Source organism: Aptenodytes forsteri, unplaced genomic scaffold (assembly GCF_000699145.1).
Source record: "Aptenodytes forsteri isolate BGI_AS27 unplaced genomic scaffold, ASM69914v1 Scaffold35, whole genome shotgun sequence".
Lineage (NCBI taxonomy): Eukaryota > Metazoa > Chordata > Aves > Sphenisciformes > Spheniscidae > Aptenodytes > Aptenodytes forsteri.
Window position 1 is genome coordinate 2,309,115 of NW_008795334.1, and position 22,451 is coordinate 2,331,565.

General features: G+C 35.0%; 1 protein-coding gene across 1 annotated transcript in view; it reads left to right on the forward strand.

The window, feature by feature from the left end:
- The window catches only part of PDS5A (PDS5 cohesin associated factor A), an 86,671-nt gene that overhangs the window by 40,085 nt on the left and 24,135 nt on the right, over positions 1-22,451 (forward strand). The window contains exons 6-18 of the mRNA XM_019472306.1: positions 5-85; positions 1,541-1,681; positions 2,863-2,978; positions 3,761-3,855; positions 4,741-4,886; positions 11,078-11,229; positions 14,617-14,730; positions 15,378-15,459; positions 16,226-16,274; positions 16,382-16,521; positions 17,988-18,103; positions 18,845-18,950; positions 20,436-20,596. Of these exons, the coding sequence (XP_019327851.1) occupies positions 5-85; positions 1,541-1,681; positions 2,863-2,978; positions 3,761-3,855; positions 4,741-4,886; positions 11,078-11,229; positions 14,617-14,730; positions 15,378-15,459; positions 16,226-16,274; positions 16,382-16,521; positions 17,988-18,103; positions 18,845-18,950; positions 20,436-20,596 (1,499 nt within the window). The remainder of the gene's footprint in view (positions 1-4; positions 86-1,540; positions 1,682-2,862; positions 2,979-3,760; positions 3,856-4,740; positions 4,887-11,077; positions 11,230-14,616; positions 14,731-15,377; positions 15,460-16,225; positions 16,275-16,381; positions 16,522-17,987; positions 18,104-18,844; positions 18,951-20,435; positions 20,597-22,451) is intronic.

Consider the following 22,451-nt stretch of genomic DNA (forward strand, 5'->3'; position numbering starts at 1 on the left):
TCAGAACCTGAATAAACAAGCATTTGATCTTGCAAAAGTCCTGTTGAAAAGGACCGTCCAGACCATTGAACCGTGTATTGCCAATGTATGTAAATTAATTAATCCACGTTACCTACAAGTAACAAGTGTTCTTGTTACTGTCTTGATTTATTGGAGATTTTTTTGTTTGTTTAAAAATACTGTTTATAAAAGTCACGTTTTGTAATGCAGCTACAAAAATACCATTTTCCAAATAGGATATTATTAGCTTGGTTGTTAAAGAAGTATGTGAGGTGTTTCAAATAAGTGAAGAGGAGATTAATTTTTACCCATCTCAGTCGAAAGTTAAGCCTAAATCTAGGCTGTGAAAACAGGTGACCACCAAAAAATCCTGTTGCAACAAAAGGAATTGTTAGTACTTCAGGTGTCCAGCAACCAGACAGCCTCATTTAATACCAAGCTTTAGGATGAAGCATTTCAAACTACCAGTGCTTTACTAGATTTTTTTTTTCCCATCCTAAACTTGTTTAGTCATAAAGACTAAAAGAATTAAGTTTTTTACAAGGCTTCCTTCTACTATAATTCCTTTTGTTGAATGTCAATGTTGTATGTTCTGCCTATTAAAATAGCTGCTACAGTCTTGTGGGGGATGTAGTCTGGTTCATTCTGTTGCCTTTCCTTGGTGCTGAAGCCAACAGAATTCTTAAAAGTCAGAGTAGTTTAAAAAGGGAATTAGGCAAATTCATAAAAGATTAATCAGTAAGTACTCACTAACAAGTACCACTTTACAATTCCCCTGTTTCTTTAAGCTTTTGTAATTAGTCTTAGCTGGAAACAGGATCGTGCATAGAGTGACCTTTGAGTTGATTTAATATTACTCTTCCTACTTTCTTATTCAAGTGTGTAATAGCTTTATAGCATTTGCACTGCTCAAAAATACTAATATTAACCCACAGTATCTAATAGGAATTATATCAAGCGTATTAAAATTTAACAAACCCAAAAGAAATCATTCATATTTTGGGCTACTTTTGGGGTTTTTTTCTGTTAGATCACTAACAACCTTGATACATTACAGTCAAATATCACAAGACATACCATAACGTCATCTGACATTCTTTAAAATGAATTGAAAGTCGAGAAGCTTCTTCTTCAACATTTGGTGATCTTCAATTTGGATTGGTTTTAAATGATAAGAAAATTAAAAATAAGATACTAAATTTTTTTCTCAACATCCGCTGGATGAATATGCATTTTAAATAAACAATTCTTTTATTACCTGTTAATTTTGCTGGGGAGATGGTTATTGATATTTTAAATTACCAAATTACCATGAATTAATCGATCCTGATGGAAGTAATAGAACTGAATTATGAAGGATGTTTGTAATTTGCTTGAGCCAAAACTGTAAGGGTGAAATGCTTTGATGTAATGAAAAAATGTGCATTGAGTACCTTCCATTAGAATTAAAGTATTAATGATACTACGTTAAAATAATTTTTAAAAATAGTGTTTGCATTAATGAAGGAAAATCTGCTAAATGATATTGTTTGTATTCTAGTTTTTTAATCAGGTTCTGGTACTGGGGAAGTCTTCAGTAAGTGACTTATCAGAACATGTGTTTGACTTGATACAAGAGCTTTTTGCCATAGATCCGCACTTACTGCTGTCTGTCATGCCACAGCTTGAATTCAAGCTGAAGGTAAGTTACAATGTAGCTTTGGACAAGTAATAAAATTTGTGGGGGTATTAAGAGTGCAGAGCTGTAGATTTAATAAGTGTTCTACTGGAGGGATAAAAATTTTATATTTATCACTTTTTTGTACAGAGAAATGTAATATTAAAGGAAGAACATTGGAAAGTCGTATACAATTGTGTGCTTTCTGTGCTTGCAAACGTGTATTATGCACACACAATATATAATCATTATAATGAAAAATTTGTATGATCTAATGCAAAAGTTTTATATATACTTAATCTTTGGATTTCACCTGAAATTTATAAAGGAATTAAGCTGTGGTTGGCTTATCTCATGAAATGCAAGTGTGTCAGCTTCAGTTTTGATTTGCAGAATTTTCTTTTTTGAAATAATGTTTTAATAATAGAGGAAGTATTTCCAAATATTTTCTCAGATTTGTCATAATCAGCTAATAAGTCAGCTGACTTCTTTTGTATCCTTGGAAATAGTTAATTTATCCTGATTTGGGGGTTTGGGGTTTTTTTAATTAAAAAGCTATTTGTATTTCATAAGATTGAAAGTGGACAAGAGAAATAATTTTATGTGTTGCATGTACATATAGGGTATGGTGGCAACAAACAAGAATAACCAAGAAATAGGTATTTGGTGAAATTACATATGTCTTCTATTAGTACACATCTGTTTATAACATCTTAATTGGTGTCTTTTCCAAACACATAAAATAGTCATAAAGTATGTTTTAAAACAAAAATAAGGTCATTCATTGTTGAAATTGTTAGGGATATATGTTATTCAAACTACTGTGCGTGGGTTTTTATTCCTGAAAGAGAAGGAATTTTCAAAGCACAGCCATCTATTCAATGCCTGTAATACGTTAACTTTATGGGTAAAAATAAACAAATACCTATTTTCATCTAATAATCTAATTAGGGAGACTGAGGATTATTAGGAATTATTTCAAACTCACTTTTTAATCTTCTTTATAAAAGCAGGAGGAAAAGGAAGCCAGAAACTATTATTAAGATATTACGGATAATGATTTACAGTTCCTTTTTCATATTTTGATTTTTAGAGCAATGATGGAGAAGAACGTTTGGCTGTTGTTAGGAAAAGGAAGCCAGAAACTATTATTAAGATATTACGGATAATGATTTACAGTTCCTTTTTCATATTTTGATTTTTAGAGCAATGATGGAGAAGAACGTTTGGCTGTTGTTCGACTTCTGGCTAAACTCTTTGGCTCCAAAGATTCTGATCTGGCCACACAAAATCGTCCTCTTTGGCAGTGCTTTCTTGGGCGGTAAGAGACACGGGGATAGAATTCCGAATTTCTGTTCTTTTTGTTCTGAATCTTCTGATAGTATTGCATTTTTCATTGTGTTTTTAGAGGATGTAACTGTTTGTATTTGAATTTTCAAAGCAGAGAATTGCATACAGTTATATTTTAGAACGACGAAGTCTGAAGGACTGCTGCTATATTGCTGTCAGCTATGGGAATATAGGTTAGATAGATAGCACATTACATACATAGCAGAAATTACACAATAGATATGCCAGCATTGTCTGAAATCTCATACTGTTCAGCTAAATCTGCAACTATATCTGTTTTATTTGGCATTTACCTTTTTGAGTGAAGAGAGATTTCCTTTTAAGTAAATACAGAAATTTATCATTTTTTAAAAAGTGAATCTTTTCAAATGGTACATGTTACATGGCAATTTATATTTTTTAATTTCACATAGATATATATATACACACACACATGCACACACAGGATTAACAGTGTATGGAGAATTATGTTCAAAAGTCAATGGACAAAATCCATTGGGTCAACATTTCATCCACATATAGTGTATTCATCCTTTAATTTTAGTCCTGACTTAATTTCACAAGAAATAACATAAAAATTTGTATGAGGTACATTATGGAGATAAATTCAAAATGCTTCTGTTGTATTATTTTGCCATATAAAAGTATTCTGATAGTTAATGGAACATAGTATCAACACGTTACTACATAGAGAATAATCTTGATTTGCAAGGCTAATTAAAAATTAACATTCATCATCTTCTATCCCTCTAGGTTCAATGATATCCATGTCCCTGTGAGATTAGAGAGTGTGAAATTCGCCAGTCATTGTTTAATGAACCATCCAGACTTAGCAAAAGACCTCACTGGTGAGATGCTCATACAGGGGTTTAGAATAATTTAAGAGATGAGCAAGGAAGAATGTAATTATTTCTGTACATAGCAGTGTAGTTCTAAAATCTATCGAGTCCAATGCTTGATGCTGGATGGAAGAGCTAACTACTGAGTAATTGCTTTCTGCTGAAGACAAGCGCTAGTTATTAGAAAGAGAGGAGGGTGTGACGTTGTGTGGAATTTGTCAGAGTGAGTCTTCAAGAAGCTACCCATTGCAGAATGAGTTTTAAAGTACTTTCAGATTCTAATGAAACTTTTGGCAAGTCAAAGCAAATATTGGTGCAACATCTTGATTTATTTTCAAAAAAGTCAGTGTGTTCCCCGGTACTCTCTTCCACTGAGTTTAGAAAATGCCATTGTGCTGATCTAAACTATGAAGTTTCTTCCTTCACTTCAGCATCATTTTAACTACGAGCAGAATTTCAGACTTAACTGAAAATACTGTTCTTTTTTGATTCAAGCTAACCTACAGCAATTGTCAGTATTTTTCATTTATTATTTACCTTCTTAGCTCTTTGGGAATGAGAGTCTGCTCTTTTTATTTCTTCTCGCTCCCCCACCCCCCTTTATTTTCAATATATTCTAATCGGCTTTAGTTCACTTCATTGCTTGTTGCAAATGAGGTTATTGTAAAAGCTATTCACTTTTATATTCTTCTGATATTTACAGTTCTATAATTGTTTTATATTTAAAATTTAGAAAATGCTGGAACAGATTGTTTCCTGTGGGCAGTTATATGTTTAATAGATTATATGGTTGTGATATGACTGACATTTAATTCTTTTAACATTATTAATAAATCGGAATACGTCATATCTACATAAAAAAGCCAAGCTTTTCATTGTTTCTGATCATAACAGAGTATTTGAAGGTTAGATCACATGACCCAGAAGAAGCCATTCGACATGATGTTATTGTAACAATTATTACTGCGGGCAAGAGAGATCTTTCTTTAGTCAATGACCAGCTGCTTGGCTTTGTAAGGGAAAGAACGCTAGACAAACGGGTAAGTGTTAATATTTTATTTTCAGGAATATCTGCTTGTAATATAATTTGGTAAAAGTAAAACCAAAAAAACAAAGCCACAGAAACAGAGAATCTTAGAGTTGACTGTTAACTAGGGGAAAAAAATAATTTTCTTACCAGAAAATCTTAATGTAGATTCCGTATTGTGGAGGCACCAATCAAGTGTTGTCAAGCAAATAAGGTCATTGGCTTGTGAGGAACACAATTATATTCTAAGAACATAAGAATTGCCACATATGTTTAGGCCAAAGGCCCCTATAGCTCAGTATAATTCTCATAGTGGTCAGTTTTGGCTTCCAGCAATTTGTGATTTAAGGATTTCTTAAAACTGCTTGATCATGTTCATCATAGCTTTCAATGGAACTTTATTCCATGAATTTATCAAGCTCTTTCTTGAACTTATTTGTACTTTATAAGCATCCATGGCATCTGCATCAGTAAGTTGAAGTTTAATGCATGTGTGGAAAAAGTAACTTCACTTATTTGTTTTAAACTTGTCTGATAATTTCACTGGGTATCTCGTTGTTCTTGCATTGTGTAAAATAATAAATATTCTTTGACCCACTTATGATGAATAAATATGTATACCATATCTCCACTCCTTTGCTTTCCAAGCTAAAGAATCACCTGATTAACTTCCACACAAATTGATTATTGCATACTTCTGATCATTCTTGTCTGGTTATTCTATAACCTGTTGGAACCAAGGTGACCAGACTCAGCCATGGCATTCAAGGTGTGCACCGTGCTGTGTACATACTTTATGATAAATTTTTTTTTTTTTTTTTTTTTTTTTTTACTCTTTAACATTCTGTTTGTCTTTTACTCTATTTCTGAGCACTGAGCTGACAATTTTGGAAAACATCCATGTTGACTTCAGTATCTTTCCTGAATAATTTTGGATGATACATTGCCTAATACTATACATGCAGAGTTAATGCAGGTGGGAAAACCTGACCTTAATCTGAATTTCTTTCATTTCATATTGTAACAACTCAGTAGCGTGACATTTTTCTGTAGTTCTTCATTATAATGTTAGATCTGACTACCTCAGTAGATTTTATACACGCTGTTCAGTTCATCTTCTAATAATTTTTCAGATGTTAAGTGTCACAGATTCCCTTCTGACTCCATCAATAAGTTCCCTTTGTTCCCTTCATTGTGAAACCAGTCATTTATTTCCACCCATTGTCTCCTATGTTTTAGTTAATAATTAATTCACAACAGGATTTTTATTTTAAGATCCTCTGTTGTGAGACTTTGTTGGAAGTTTTTGGGGATCCTAATGCATTTTACTGAAATACTTGTGGGCCTGCTAAAATTTATTTTTTCTTAGACAAAACTTCCCATTATGTAAAGTGAAATGACTAATTCCCATAACTTCATTTTTCAACAATGTCTACTCTTTGTTGTTGTTACTGTTTTGTTTCAACCTGTTTGCCCATTCAAAATCAGATGTTCTGGTGAGTGGCACTCTGTTCCTCTTGGGACCCTTTGGTTTCTTTCACATTTACCATGTTCAATCTGTTCATTGACAGATTGCAATAACAGAATAGTTAATATTTGGTGTATCATTTCTAAATTCCTGTAGAAGTCATGGATGGAATACCACCTGGTTTTAATGATTTTGTTACTGCTCGTTTGATTAGTTTTAAAATGTCTTCTAATGACACCTTAAGAAACCTCTTCAGACCTCTCTCCTGGAATAAGTCTTGTTTGTCTTTCAGCCCTACACAAGGGTCTGGAAGGCTTCCTGCTTCTGGAAGCTTTGGTGACGATGTTTAATTAGTATGCTTTTAATAGTTTGGTTCTGAAGCTTTTGCCATGCTTCATCAAAGATTTACCTTCAACTTGCCAGAGCTTATACTCTTTCCTGTTTACACTTTCAGATGTGGCTCTGTGGTCTTTGGAGGATGATGTTTTAATAGCAGACTCCACTGTGCTGTGTAGCAATGTTGATTTTTTTGTTGTTGTTGTTGTTCCTTTTTGATAGGGGCATCCTTTCTATAACCTGTGTCATTCTAGCTAGTTACTTTAATTCTTTTAAAATAACTTTCTCTTTTTTATGTTCCCCTTTTTAAATTGAGAATGTTACTGTAATGGATTTTGAGAAAAGGATGTCGTCTTTGCACAAAGAGAAATACTGATTTTGAGTATGTTCACTATTATAAAGCAGCTCTTCAACTAGTTGTACCTGCAGCTTGACCTTGCACATTTCTCAGGAGTGATTAAGACCACCTTCCTCCTTTTTCAGCCATTAAACAAACATGTCCAAAAAGTCATTTATCAGATCTGAAAACTTTTAGTGTAACCACCGCTTCCCACTGGGACTTCCACCTAGTCAGAATGGGATGATTGTTACTGTGTCTTCTACATAGTGTCTCTGTTCTCCTTTAGCATGTCGCCATCAGTAAAAGGCAGTCAGTTGCACAGCTGTAATACTAATTTCTGCAGAGCTAGGGATTTTCAGTTCACATAGCCTTAAACCCAGTGTGGTGGTACTTAATGTTCCTAATATCTTTGGCTTGGTGATTTCAAACCAGTCATAGGTTTGATGATATTTTACATTTCAAGGTTAGGTGCCTTTTCAGGCACTCATCAGTGAAGAATACCTTCAACTCTAGATGATGTTTCTCTTATAAAAATCTGGAGAGAGCGTTAATGAAAATACATCCTGAGGAGAAATGAAAATTGAGGATTGACTAGAAATGACTACAACAAATACTTAGCATTTGAAGTAGACCTTAACAATACAGCATGTCTTTGTAAATATAATTAGTGTTATAAAGTGAATATCAAGGACTTGTAAACTTTCAGCATTTTTTTTTAAGGATTTTTCTCCAGTTTGGGAGAGGGGCATTGATATGTCCGTATGACTGTCTTTATATTTTCTATGTAGGATTTTTTCAGTTTCAGACATAGTGCATTATACCTATTTTAATTATTCTTTTGCTTTAAAGAACTCAATTATCTTCTGCGGACTGTATTTACCCCTTGTAGCCAGGTTTCTGTTGGACAAATCTACTGCAAACTCCTAAGTGATCATTCTTCAATTTGACTTCATCTAATTCTTTTTGGGCCTGCAATCATCTATCAAATGAGTATAGATATTACAATAGAAAGAACACTTGTTCAACAGGCTGAAGTAGAATGCTGATTGTTTAAACACACTAATCTCTCATTTCAGTTCTACCTTTTTTCTTTATAAAACAATGTGGAATCTTGAAAACTTTAAATTTAAACCATCCTAACTGTTACGCCATTTATGTGATCTGTTTTTTTCTCCTGACCATATTCTAATTGGCACAGTATTAGTAAAAATAGCCTAATGACTTTTTTAGAGTAAAAAGTTTTGGCTAAAAGACAGTACTTCGTTTTTTAAAAAAATGTCCGTAGCTAACTCGGTCTGTATGGGCATTGGCACAATGATTACAGCTATTAAAAAACAACAAAAAACACCCCAAGCAACCACACCTCCCCTATAGTTTTCAAATCCATTTTTGTTGGTCCAGTTGGAAAAGTAACTCTGGGAACAGATGCTTCCCAAAAACTGGAATCCAGTCTTTGGTAAGAATTGTTCTGAGGAATTTTCCATTGGAGTGCTGTCTCTAGGGTCTTTCCAGTGTATTCACTTTTCAGAATAATTAGTTTCAGGAGACATTTAAAAAAAAAAAATAAAAAAAATTAAAGCTTCTAAAAATGGTTCAGGTACTTTTCCTTTATAATGGAGTAACCTTAAGAACTTGAAAAGTTAGAGGAGAGTTTTGACAGCTGACTTCTGTTCCCATTTCTCCCAGCAGCCTTTGTGGTCTAGAGACTTAGTCCCTTTGTGAGAACAGACTTTCACATCATCAGCTTAAAGTCAGAAGCTATAGAATGAGGAGCCATAGGAACAGACTCCCATTTTCTATTTCTCTTTATGCATTTTTCTGCATGTGTTAGTTTTAACTCTTCCTTCTCTGTGTGTACTAAAAACCATTGTGGCTTTTTCCAGATGAAGGAGAAAGATTTAAAGATTTTAACATTCTTAACTCTATAGAAGGAATAGGTTAGCTATTCCAACAGGTAAGGGATTGTCTTGAACTTTCAATAACGGTTTTTTTTCCACTCAGCCCAGCAGTCTTCAGCGAAGGAGTTTATGCTGGTTAACTAAGGAAGCTAAGACTGTCAAAATTCTTTTGTTAATTAAATCAGGGTAGTACTTCCATTAGCTGTGTTTATTGATCTGCTCCCTTTGAAATTGATTATTACATTCCCCTTTATTTTCATTTGCCTTCATATTTTACCCTACTGTATGCTGTTTCAGCTTTAATTCTCAGTAGCACCTTACTCTCCCCCCCCACCCCCACCCCCCGTCTCCCCCCCTCTGTGGCATGCTTTATCTCCTGTAGTGACTTGCTTCCATGGTGTCTCAAAGCATTCTCTAAGGGATTCTGTCCAGTGCCTCCCATCTTCTGCCTGAAACTGCCTTTCTGCGTGCTCTGACTTCTAGTCTCTACAGCAATTTCAATGATCAGAAATCTATTGACAATCCAAATTTCCTTTCCTTATAACCCCTTGTGAAGTACTCTGCTTTCATTTTAGGCTTAAATTTTCTAGAATCGTTTCTTGCAATCCTTCTCCGTTGTCTTCTGACAATAGTTTTGCTGTCCTTCCTGTCTCATGTAGGAGATCTGGTGAAGCTATCACTTGCACTGGAAGGGTATATCTGAATGCAGCAAAATATTAATACTTTTCTGAAAATGTTTCTTTTTCAGGCCCTTATTTTCTTTAAAATGTGCTTTAGATCGCAATGGGTGTTAATAAATTCCTGCAGAGAAGTTAAACAATAACGTCTATTTATATCTAGATTTTTTCTCTTTTGTGAAAACAAAGTATTATACTACATACTGTCAAAGTCATTACCATCTTGACCCATTACTTGTGGTTTTAATGTTTAAGAAATATGTAACAAAATACAATTCTGTTTTTTCCGCTTTCTTCTTGATATAACTTAGTCCAACAGCTAGTGATGTCAAAGGCTGTTGTGCTGACATAATCCATATTATCTTCAAGGTTTTTCTTTTCTTTGTCATTCAAGAAAAGGAAGTCAGTCAGTAAAACTATTAAGAAATTAAATGTGCAGTATCTCACTTGTTATTAAAACAAGCCCTCAGTTTAACAAGATTGAAGAAGTTATGCACAGCGTGAATAATAGTATCTACATTTATGCTTGATAGGGTGAAATGATTTGAGCATTGTTAGTCCTTGGAGTTCAAGGCCAAAATTGGTATCTAGTGTGGTCTGGAAGAAATTCTCTCTGTCTGAATTTCATGCATTTCTTTTAAATGGTGAGGGAAAACAAGTTTCTTCTGAGGCTTTCTGTGTAAATCATTCAGTGGGAGACACTAGTCTCTCTAAATTAATCCTCAGTCTGTTCTGGTGTGATTCCTTCCAAAAGTCAGCGTAGGAGAGCTTACGGATCTTGTCTGTTAAAGTGTTTAATAATGGGACATTTCCTGTTTACATGAGGGGATAAAGTAGTGACCACAAAAAGCAAGGATGAGAACCCAGGAACTCCATCCGTGAATGTTGCAGTCTGGCTTTTTCCTGGATCCCTGGAGTCTTACAGTGATTACTTCGAGGCTTCAGCAAAAACGGCCTCTCCCACTGTCCTGGAAAGTGGCCTAAGAGTTCAAGCCCTAGAAAGTTTAGCTAGGCCTAAGCTCTGGATCTCCTATTTCTAGACAAGTGTGCTGTAAGACAGTGTAAGGCTGTGGGGCGAAAGAAGGCTGCCACCTCTGATTGGTGCCTGTCTCTGAATAGACAAGTCTTCCAAATCCTGGCTCAAGAAGGCACTTATTTGGGCATATGCATTAAGCTGTACTTAACTTTTTCATACTGACTACCTCCTAGATTTTCTTTGCTCAGCACAGAGGAGTACTGGATTCCTCTGTACAGGTAATACTTAATCTGCATAGTACAGGGAAGAAACCCCTTATGTAGGCTTTACAAATTCTCATTTAGAGGCTCTAAACAGCATTTTTCAGCGTTTGAAGTGTCTAAATGTAGGAGGTCAGAATGTGGCTGTTTTGTCTTTCACGCTTCTACATCCTTACTGTATTTTGTATGTGTTTGTTGTTTATTTACCAAAACCACTTCCCACCTCCTTTTCATTTCTTCCCCCTCAAGTGGCGAGTAAGAAAAGAAGCCATGATGGGTCTTGCCCAGCTGTACAAGAAGTATTGTCTTCATGCCGAGGCTGGAAAAGATGCTGCAGAGAAAGTGAGCTGGATAAAGGATAAACTTTTGCACATATATTATCAAAATAGCATTGATGACAAGTGAGTCAACCTAAGCCTTCCTAATTTTAATTGTATAGTGATAAGAGATACTCTGAAAATATGTGCTTATCCTGAGAAAACTGTTATATCACATTCTGTATTTGTGGTTTTAAGTACGATATATTTAATTAATAACCACTAAGACATGTACTAAGATATTCAGGATGGTTGCATTATCTGTTCATGTATTCATTCTGTTTACTGATGGAACTAGATCGGTGATGATGATAGATTGTCATTAACTAACTACTGTGTAGAAAAAAAAATTGCCAAACTGTGCATTTACTATACCCAGTTTTCGTTTGCCTTACTACTTTCCAGGGGCTAGCACGTTAAAATCCATCATCTGTGAACATCGTGCATGTGCACACCACAGTATGTGCACAGACATCTCCTTTTGGTATGCTACATAGAAATGGACCTTTTAGGTAGAACAAAAGCTGAAGAAATATGAGAGGTGCTTCTACTGTTGTCTAGTCTTCCCTGTTTGTCACTCAGTCCCTTTAATTTTTGAAATACCATTTTGGCTTAGAGAAAAGTGTTTTGGCTAAGGAAGATAGTTTTCAACTCTCACTATTAATTCTTTGTCTTTCATAAGGAAAGCCAAACTGTGAGATCACACAAAGATAGAATTTCAGCCTAGATTTTTAATACAACAGACTCGGAAATCAGCCATTTCTTTATAGTGTTTCTTAGCATCTTGCTTATACAGTCTGCTACCTCAGTATGTTTCGTGATCTTAGTGACTAGTCTGGATGGGCTAATAGTCGTCTTCAGTTGTCAATTATGATAGTGGATTCTTACCGCTGCAGTGGTGAAGGCTCTCACTTTGTTCATCTGGCTGATCATAAGTGGGCCAGAGTTACATATTTGATTAGTTGCTGCCTTTTTTTTTTTTTTTTTTTTTTTTTAGAAAGAAAGATATGGTTATGAGACTGTACACACAGAAATTACACTGGAAGTCTGCTGAGGTAGAAGTATCAAATAGCAGAAAATTAGGAAATCTCAGCATAGTTTATATAAAGCTAATTCTGCATATGTATATGCATCAAATATGCTTTAATTTCCATTGAGAGGTTCGTTCATGTTTTTTCTAGCATGTTCACGTCTCACTGTCAGTACACAGGTTTGATAGTGAGTAGGGAATGAATCAAAGTTCCATAGTGAATGGGCAGATGTTTTAAATATTCGTGCTCACGGGAAATGCAGAACACTGTCAGGGAAACAAGGCAAGGAATTTTAAGGAAAGACTGTGTCATCAAAGCTGAGTTTCTTTCTCTGACGTGATTTCTTCTGAAAGGCTGATTAAAGCCATTGAAACTGGTCTTTGCATGAATAGGCATGGATTGTATGCTGTTCGTTTTCTGGGTATCCACAGTGAAAGACTGGTGGTTTGATTTTCAGTGTTCCTCTAGTTCGGTTTGTTACCCTGAATTTTAATCCAAGTTCTACTAGTTTTTAAGGCTGATAATGAAGTTCTTTCTCAGTCACACCATTGGGTTGTTTTCCCCATCTCAGAGTGGAGGAATAAATGCATTTCAATGTTATCATTGTCAGAATTAGAAAGTTCGTACATTTAGCACCTGAAGAGCTGTAGAATGCTATGATCATTTAAGACAGAGTCCATCCAATCCTTTAAACACACAAACATAGGTCAAAATTAGCCAACTCTGATCTGTTTTCCTTCCATAATGAGGGAGTAACGGTGAACAGCTATCTGAGCCTTGGAGTATTTTCCCTTGTGTGCATGGGATAACACTAGTTCCTTCAAAAGATAATAGCGCAGTATCACAGTATTCAGGCATGAAGTGGGATAGAACAAATTTTCTCCACACATCCTTAACTCAGTCACTTGATAATGTTTTTGATGTTACTTGACATGATGTGCATGTCTACTCAAGACTGAGAACTTCCAGCCGTAAGAGCTGCTTATCAGCTGTGTGCTCTGAGCTTCTTTGTTTTACAGCAAATGCACAGGGAATGGAGTAAAATAACCACATCTTAAACACTGCCCTGTTACCCACTCTTGATATGCTAGCCAGTGACGTCCTTCACAGAAGAAAAGTGTGTCCCAGAGGAATTCCCTATTTGTAAATCTTTACCCTAACCGACATGGACCAGGGAAGGCATGATACAGTCTCACCATTTGTATTGACAGCTTTTCTTAGAACATGTATCTTTAGAGACATGGGCTAGAGCAATGTTCTTAAATTAGTAAGATAACTCTGATGCCTCCAATCTCCTAGTACGTTAAACAGAGTTGAGTCTCCTGAGATCTGAAGATCCTGTTCCCCAAGTAATTTAGTTCTTGGAGTTATCAGTAGTAAAATGTACATTTAAAGGGAGAAAGCCAACTTTTCTTCAATATTAACGGGGTGCCTTGAGATAGTTGTATCCATAGTCATGATCATCCTTTTATTCCTCTGCCTTGCCATCATGCCTCTTGGAATTTTCTTTGAGCAGAAAGAAGGTGTGTTTGACCTGTGCTGCCTTCTATGCTCTTTGTACAAGGCACTCCCAGAGTACTTACTAGGCATCATAGTGAAAAAGTTGGTAAATTCAAACACACAAAATATTTGTCCATAAATATCAAACTGTATAGCTGCACATTGTGCACAGCTCTCATTCCTATGGATTAAATTAATGTCTGAATGTTCTTTCATTTGGGGAGGTATAATTAGATGAACTGTACAGTCATATTTTGTAGTTCAAGTTTTGTATTTTATGTAAAACCTTAAATATGTATTATTGTTTTAAAAAAAAAGATAATTGGAGAATGTTTTTGTTGGTTTGGTTTGCTCTCACTTAGTTTCCCTTTTGCTCCTTTAGTTGTATATGTTTTGGTGTTCCTTTGTCTCCACCTTCTTAATGCTGATTTTTGGCTTCTATATTAGAATAATGAGTAGTTTCAAATGTTTTGGTTTTTTTCAAATACTACAGTTAAATACTTAACCTTTCCCTCAAGGATACTTCACATTTTTACTTTTCCTCTCCTTTGAGAAAGATTCTTGTGTTCTTTCTCCTTTTCTCCTTTATTTGGGCTTTTTACTGTCTGTATCCCTTTCTGTTATGTATGAGAGTGAACAAAGGGACATTGTCAGAGCCTAAAGAAAAAGGAGAATTTGGATGGTGACAAATAAAGCAATTACTCCCTCTTAGAGGTGAAAATGAAAGAACATGGAAAAGCTCTCAAGAAGCAGTTCTTGCTAATCTTTCTATGAACAGCGGGAGGGATCTTTAGAGATGAGAAAAAGACCATTACTTTTTTTTCTTCTCTGTTGAAAAATCTAGTTTCAATGACTTCCAATATTTCTTGTTCTTTCAGCTTGTCTGAAAGGTATCACCACTTTTTGGAATGTACAGTTTTTATCTCTTCTTTTCCTGCAGATTACTGGTAGAGAAAATCTTTGCTCAGTATCTCGTTCCACACAATTTGGAAACGGAAGAGCGAATGAAGTGCTTGTACTATTTGTATGCTAGCTTGGATCCAAATGCTGTCAAGTGAGTATAGTTTGTATTCAGCAAATACTTGCTTTCTCAGGCTTTTCCAACATCTATATAATCTTACTTGTATTATCAGGATTTAAATAAAAGTATTAGTAATTGATGCTTAGCATTATTTGCAAGTAGTATTTCAAAACATTTCTCTTTTACATACAAACTCGACGTGTCCTTTAAAAAAAAAGATACCTTGACATTTGAGAAAAGTGGTTTTACCCATTAGTTTTCATTCAATGAAAACAATGCAGAGTTAAAAATGCACAAGTAATGACTTCTAGATATGCTCTATATTAGTGTCCATGATGAAGATACATAACTGAATTCCAGTTGATAGTGGCCTGGTTTTTATGTTGAAAATGTTATCTTCAAGGTAATTTGGGCAGTTGTAAGACATACTGTGGCTGTCCTGCATATGTGAAACTGTTCCAAGTAGAATAATAAGAGAGGAGATGTTCTGTAAAAACAGAAAATTCCACCTTGTTTGGAATGGTTATTTTTAATACTTGGTATGTTTTGATTGTACCTAGCAGATGTTGCGCTTGTAAGATAAATAAATAAACAATCAATCTTGTTTACTAATACATCCAGCATGTTCTTGTCATGAACAAATTGGTAAGCTTTTCTTCTCTGGTTTTGTACTTTTGCAGAGCACTGAATGAGATGTGGAAGTGCCAGAACATGCTGAGGAGTCACGTACGAGAATTACTAGACTTGCATAAGCAGCCCACTGTACGGTTTTGAAAATATTAATACTTTATCTAATGGACCTGTTAGACTAATTTACTAGGGGTTTTTAATACTATTTTATTTGTTCAGTGTGACTTTATTATTTTGTTGATTTACATATATAGACAATGTTCCATTCTCATTAAGTAAAGTTACTTTCAGTAATGCTTAAAGGTATATGGGCTCCTTATGTTTACCATTATTTTATATTACTGGTCAATAACTTTGGAAAAAGTTAAAATTTTTTTCAAAGTTTTTTTTGTTTGCTTTTGACATACTTTTTTTGTTTCTCATTTTATAACATATTTTGAGAGTGGAATATGTTGTAAGTTAAAGCAATGATTTGTTTGTTTGAAAACAAGTTTTAAAGTATTTATACTGGAATTTTACTTATAAGTATCTTCAAACTAGCAGAAACTTTAAATAGAAGGGCATTGCTTTGGGGCTTTGGTGTGGAGGTGGGCTTGGGGGAATTGTTTGTTGGGGGGGGGTTGAGGTCTTTTTCCAACAATTGATTTTTGATCTGTTATGTGAATTCGTGCATTTTTGCAGTTCTCTGATATTGCAAGAAGCTTTTTCCCGTTTTTCTGTGTGTAGTAGCTGCTAATGATACTGTTATACTATTCTAGTGTTTGCTCTTAAAACAAAAACATAAAATGTCAGATTCCAGAGTAGAATGAAGTGCTGCAGAAGAACAAACAGATCAGTTTAAAGGTATATTTTATAAAGAAGATATTGCTGATTTGTTTGTTTTTGCTGTTGTCCTCAGTCAGAAGCAAACAGTGCTGCCATGTTTGGAAAGCTGATGACCATAGCAAGTAAGTATAAACTGTTATTACAGCATTCCTGGAAATTGTATTTCTGTGAATCTTGGCATACTGAAGTGGCAAATTTATCTTATGTTAAATTGTGTTTAATCATACAGAAAACCTTCCAGATCCTGGAAAAGCACAAGATTTTGTGAAGAAATTCAATCAGGTTCTGGGTGACGATGAGAAACTTCGGTCCCAGCTTGAACTGTTAATTAGCCCTACATGTTCTTGTAAACAGGCAGATGTCTGTGTGGTAAGGAAATGGAAAAACAAACTTTTATACCTTAAATATTTGTGCTTAAAACAGTTATTTGGAGTTAATGGTCTCTTTTGGTACCTTAACATGATTCTATATATTTCCGATTTTCATAAAATACTTTTTGGTTAACCTGTAGAGATTATGGAAAATATAATTTATGATCATCATCTTGCTTCCTAAGAAAACATTAGCTTCATTCCTGCCTGGGATTATGAGCATCAAGCACAAAGACTAAAAGACCAGTTTAATTTTTTTTTATATATATATTTTATTTCAAGTGTCTCTTTTATGGTAAGGTTCCTAAACTGTCTTCTGACACTGATGAAACTTGTTCTGAGTACCAGCAAGACAAATATTATACCATCTGCATATTATTCATTTGGTTTTCTTCCTAGAACATTATTTTGAGATCAGTCTTTCTCTCTCATCTATTTAACCTCTTTGATGAAAATACACACCTTAATATTAAATTGGACTTTTCCAGAGATTTACAGATTGTGCCAACAATCACAGATTTTTTTTTCATTATGGTCCCAAAATACAGTAAGTGATTTCGATGACAGATATCACAATAGGGAACATCAACAAACAAACATAGGCTTCTTGGGTTTTGTCTAATGGTTCTGAAATTGTCCAGGGAAGGGAAAAGAGTATGTCTCCTTCTAAACTAGTAAATTTTGCACTTTGGGAATGCAGTGATGCAATTTCAAGAGGAAGGTTTCTTCCCACTTCCTGAAGATATTTTAGCATAACAATTAGACCACTTTCCTAGTTTGTAAGGTCTGCAGCATCCAACCCTTTAGGAGAAAGAAGGTCAAGAAGTCATTTCTTTGAGAGATTTTTAGACTTCTGTTCAAAACAAAAAATATCTTCTTATCCGTCTTCTGCTGGGTTTGCAGCTGAATTTAATGTTCTTGACATTTGGGCATTCAGAGGGGGAAAAACAGATTTTTGGATACAAAACATTCATAGGCAAGTATGTAGGGTCTGAACATTTATTGTAGCCAAGGTAGTGTAGTGCTTCTGCACATCTGCAGTAGCGTAGCTTTTAGTACAGTTTTTTCGTTGTTGCTTATGAAATCTCACACATAAAACAGGGTTACCTACAGATTTATTGGTTACTCTTGTCAACATAGATGTTTAAATTCCCTTTACATTGCACTTAGCTCTCCCTCGATACTGTTTTGGATCTGGCCTGCAATTCCTTAAGAAACTGAAGAACTCTCACTAGAAACCTAAATGCATCTTACATTTAAATAGTTTGGTAAAGTATGTCTGCTTTCAATATAATGTGATAAAGAAAGATTTGGAGATAACAACAGCCCCCCTTAAAATAAGTTTCACTGATTAGATAGACAATCTCTGTGGCTTAAAAGAAGTGGCTATATTTAGCTTATTCAACATGCTTAAGTAGTAAGTAAAATGAATATAATTCTTGTTTGTATCTAACATTCTTGTAGAGAGAGATAGCCCGGAAACTTGCAAATCCTAAGCAGCCAACAAATCCTTTTCTGGAAATGGTCAAGTTTCTTTTGGAAAGAATTGCCCCTGTACATATTGACTCAGAAGCCATTAGGTAAGTTTGAAAGATCATAGTAACTCATGAATGATTATAAAGATGATTTAAATGAAAAAAAAAAAAAAGTTTTTGGGATTTAGATTAGTCTGTCCTAGCAGTAAATATGCTTTTTTTAAAAAAACATTTTATGTAGATGTCTTCATTTCCAGCAGCCTAGAGAATGCAATTTGATTTTTTTATTTCTTTCTTCTACGTCTTTGATGTCTGCAAATGATTTTAAAAATATAGTAGTTGTTCCCAGTGAAACTGCTATTTGTGGGGCTTAAGGTGAAAATGATGATCATAATTTTCACACAGTTAACTGCAACACAGTCTTCCATATAGCAGTTGAATTAATTAGCTTTTGTGGGATTGTGTAAGAGAATGTTTGGATTTCTTTTGAGACTTGTCTGGCAACCTAATTACATTCTGAAACTCATGCAAGTATGTGTTGATCTGAATGCTGCCAACATGGTGGGGGTTTTTTGGTGGGTTTTTTTTTTCCTAAAGAATTAATTTTGCAGAAAGCTAAGTCAGAAGGAAAAGGAATAATGGAATAGCTTGATTAAAAAAAAAAAACAACAACAAACAACAAAAACTAAAAACAAACCCCAAACACCACAACACCTCCCCCCCAATGGACTATTGCCTTCCCTTTATTTATTGTCAAAAACAAGTAATCTTGCTGATATCTCCAGCCTTTAACATTGTACATTGTCACATTCATTTGCTTTTTTCTTTTTGTATTTCTTGTTTCAGTGCACTAGTAAAACTAATGAATAAATCCATAGAGGGGACAGCTGATGATGAAGAGGAGGGTGTAAGTCCTGATACTGCTATTCGTGCAGGACTTGAACTTCTCAAGGTAATCTACATTAATGCAACTAGAGTTTGTAATGGAAGGGACAAAAGTGGTATGACTAATGAATTAATGTTAGCATGGTTTTAATAGTTATTATTTAGATAATTACTTTTTTAATGTATGAAAGTGTTTGGTTATTAATACTCACTTGAGAAAAGAAGAATGAAAGAGATTGTTTTTTGGAAGCAGTATGTTTTGAAAAGGGTGCCAAGAGTTGAAATATGCACATTAAAGCAGAAATTGGTTTCTGCTTAGGGAAGTCATACAGGAGAAGGTGCAGAGGTAAAGTGAGAGGAAGAGGAATTGGGAAATTAGGAGAGGCACGTTCTTTGGGGCCTGTACAATGCTGGAAGGAAAGCAGGCAATAAACTCAAGAGCCAAGTTATGTAGAGAAAAAAAGGGGGGATGGTGGAACTTGTGTTCTCAGTGGTGATGAGAAATGGCTGGGGGAAAAAGAAGGATTTGAAGTATCTGGAAAACATCTGTGGTGGATTTGGCAGCTCACTAATGAGACTTTATTTTCAATATGTTACAAAGGGCAGTATAAAATATAGGGGGGAATGGAGGGGAAGGTTACATAATTAAAGTGAGACTTTTCAGAAGTGTGAATGAACAAGGTGGAGTTTATGGAGACATATCACACCAAATTTGGCAATGGCAACCATGGTAGAAATAGTTATACAGAAGTATGCAAGGAAGTGGTGTCTGTTTGCTAATGTAGCTCAGAAGAGAAATCTGCCAAGGTTGAAGATTTTGTTGCTGTGACGTGGATATCTCTGAGAATGTTATTTCACACATTGATACTTACACAAGTAGGCAACTCTGATCAAAGAAACCAAGATAAGATAAATCCAAGGAACACACAAAATACATGCAACTTTTCATTGTTCTCCCTAGCTTATGTTATCTGAACTTTACTATACTTAATATAGTTTTGCTTTGGAATAACCTTTTGTTCTCTCTTGTCCTGCCTTGAATCTCTGCATGCTTAGTTTCTTATTTGACGTTTCTCCTATTTAACAGAATGTGTTGTATTTCATTAGCTTTAGATTAAGAGGACAGTAACGTATGTTTTGTTTGTAGATATCGTAACCTTCTTGATTTCTTTTCTGCTCAGGAACGATAGATTCTGGAGAAATTAAGATTTCAGTTAAGTTGAAAAAAAAACATTCTTAAGTAGATTGGAATATAAACAAATACTCTTGAATAAGTGTTCATTTTAATAAATGTGTTCACATATTCAAATAATGTAGTATCTTATAAAATGTTTGGAGGACGGGAGGACCTGAAGAACAAAGCATAGATGAATTTATTTGAAAATGCCTATATCACCTTCTCCAAAATGCAGTTATTGAATGTAATAATCTCATATGAGCATGTAATAGCTATTTATGTTGATGGTAATGCTCATAAACAGCCATAATTTTGTTTTTCTGATAATTCATTTACCGTGAATAAATATACCTTTGTTTTAATGTGTATCTACAGGTTCTGTCCTTTACACATCCTACCTCGTTCCACTCTGCAGAGACCTATGAGTCTCTGCTGCAGTGCCTCAGGATGGAAGATGATAAGGTAGCTGAGGCAGCCATACAGATTTTCAGAAACACGGGTCACAAAATAGAAACAGACCTGCCACAGATAAGATCGTGAGTGTATTTCTTTACATGCTGCTTTCCATATCTGGAATTCTGCCTCTTAATAGTTTATTCAATATGTTGCCCTTAAAATTACTTTATAGTCTTGTAAATGTGAACAGCTGCTCTTCCATCACTTTGTATTCCTTCACTACCTTTCTGTCTCTCTTAAATTCTGCGTTCTCGCAATTTTTGTGTATTTATTGAAGATGTTAGGTACTTTTAAATATCTTCTTATAATAGACACATTAAAAACAGCATGTAGCATGTTTCCCAGGTAACAAAATAAGCAACAGCAAAAATATGGCAAAGATGTAATTCCTTGGCATCATTTCTACTTATATCTGTCCTTCACGCAATTTTTCTATCTTTGTAAGGAACGAAAATATAATCTCTGATGGTTAACAGCTCTGTTATGAAACATGTTGGGGAAAAAAGATCCGAAAGCAGGCATGAATTTCTGACAAAGAATAATTGGCTGTCTATAAGTCGTCATTATGCAATTCATGCTTTTAACTGCTGATTAATGCTGCATAATCTACTAGGTATTCACAGACTATTTAAAACCTCATGGGTAACATCTAAAACCTTAAAATTAGCCTGTTAGTAACTAACTAATCCAGATTATAAAGCACAGGTTTCAAGTTCTCATATATTGAAATAGCATCTCGGTATTACCACGCTAAAGTGCATACCAACGTACACGTTAAATTCTCAGTGAATTGAAGATTTAACCTCAGCGATTCTTATGGATTTGAATCAGATTTTGGGCAAAAGAAAAATGTTACAAGTTCACATATGAGATGCCTTTTAAGACATTTGTAGGGGTGAAGAGAGGGAAAAGCCCAGCAAATCCCCATTGCCAGTATAGTTCCCAGTGTAGTCCCAATTGTCTATAGTTCCCTACTGGAGTTTAGTCAAGACTGTGCATTGCTGGGGTATATCATCTTCTGTCAAAGGAGCTGGTATTGCTGACATTTCTTTTGGCTTCATGCCTTAGCCAGATATTGCTGAAGTATAGTCTGGGCAGTCTGAAATAACTTAAAAATATAACTGTCAAAATGGAGGTCTAGCCCTTGGCATGGTTTGCAAGCCAGTCAGGTTAACCTTCTGAAAGCCAAAACCAGGTCAGTGTTTACACTGATGCAAAGAAAAAGAAGTCTGAGGACAAGTAGATGTTCCAGATTTCATATATGCAGAAATCTTTATCATAAACAAAAGATTTGATATAACCAGCAAGATAGTTTGTTTCAAGTGACCTGTTTTTTTGAAAACCGCTTGTGTAAACAGGCTGCCTGCTGTCCTTTGAAGTAGTGTTCACCAGCAGTAGCCCAAATTCTTCCTCATATGGGAAATAAGTAAGTTTGTGCACCAGTTCATGGGCAACGACTGCCACATGACTCTAGAGTCTGATGGAAGCATTGACCTTGCTCAAAGAGAGCCTATGGACTACGTGTAGACTTGTAGATGTGAACATGTAAAGGTGCATGTAAACATGTCAGGTTTCACCTTTTGCAGATTTATGTCAGTTGGGGTGTGATGAGGTATGGTTTGTAACTGATCCACCGGTGCTTGGCAAAGGCCCTTTAATGTGCATGTACTTACACTATGAAAACTCTAGGTTAGGCACTGAAGCTTATTTTAACTGTAGATTTTACTGAATTCTCTGCTATTTTGGTTCTTATTTAATCCAACTTGTGGAATCTTAGCAGGTTTGGGAAGAGACATTCTCCTACTTCAGGATACTGTTAACATTTTTCTAGGGGTCTCTTGTTTGTTTTTGGGTTTTATGTGGTTTTTGAGGAAAATATTTGAGACTTCATTCTTTCAACCCTGCAAGCTCTTCTTCCACCTCTTGTTGCTGATT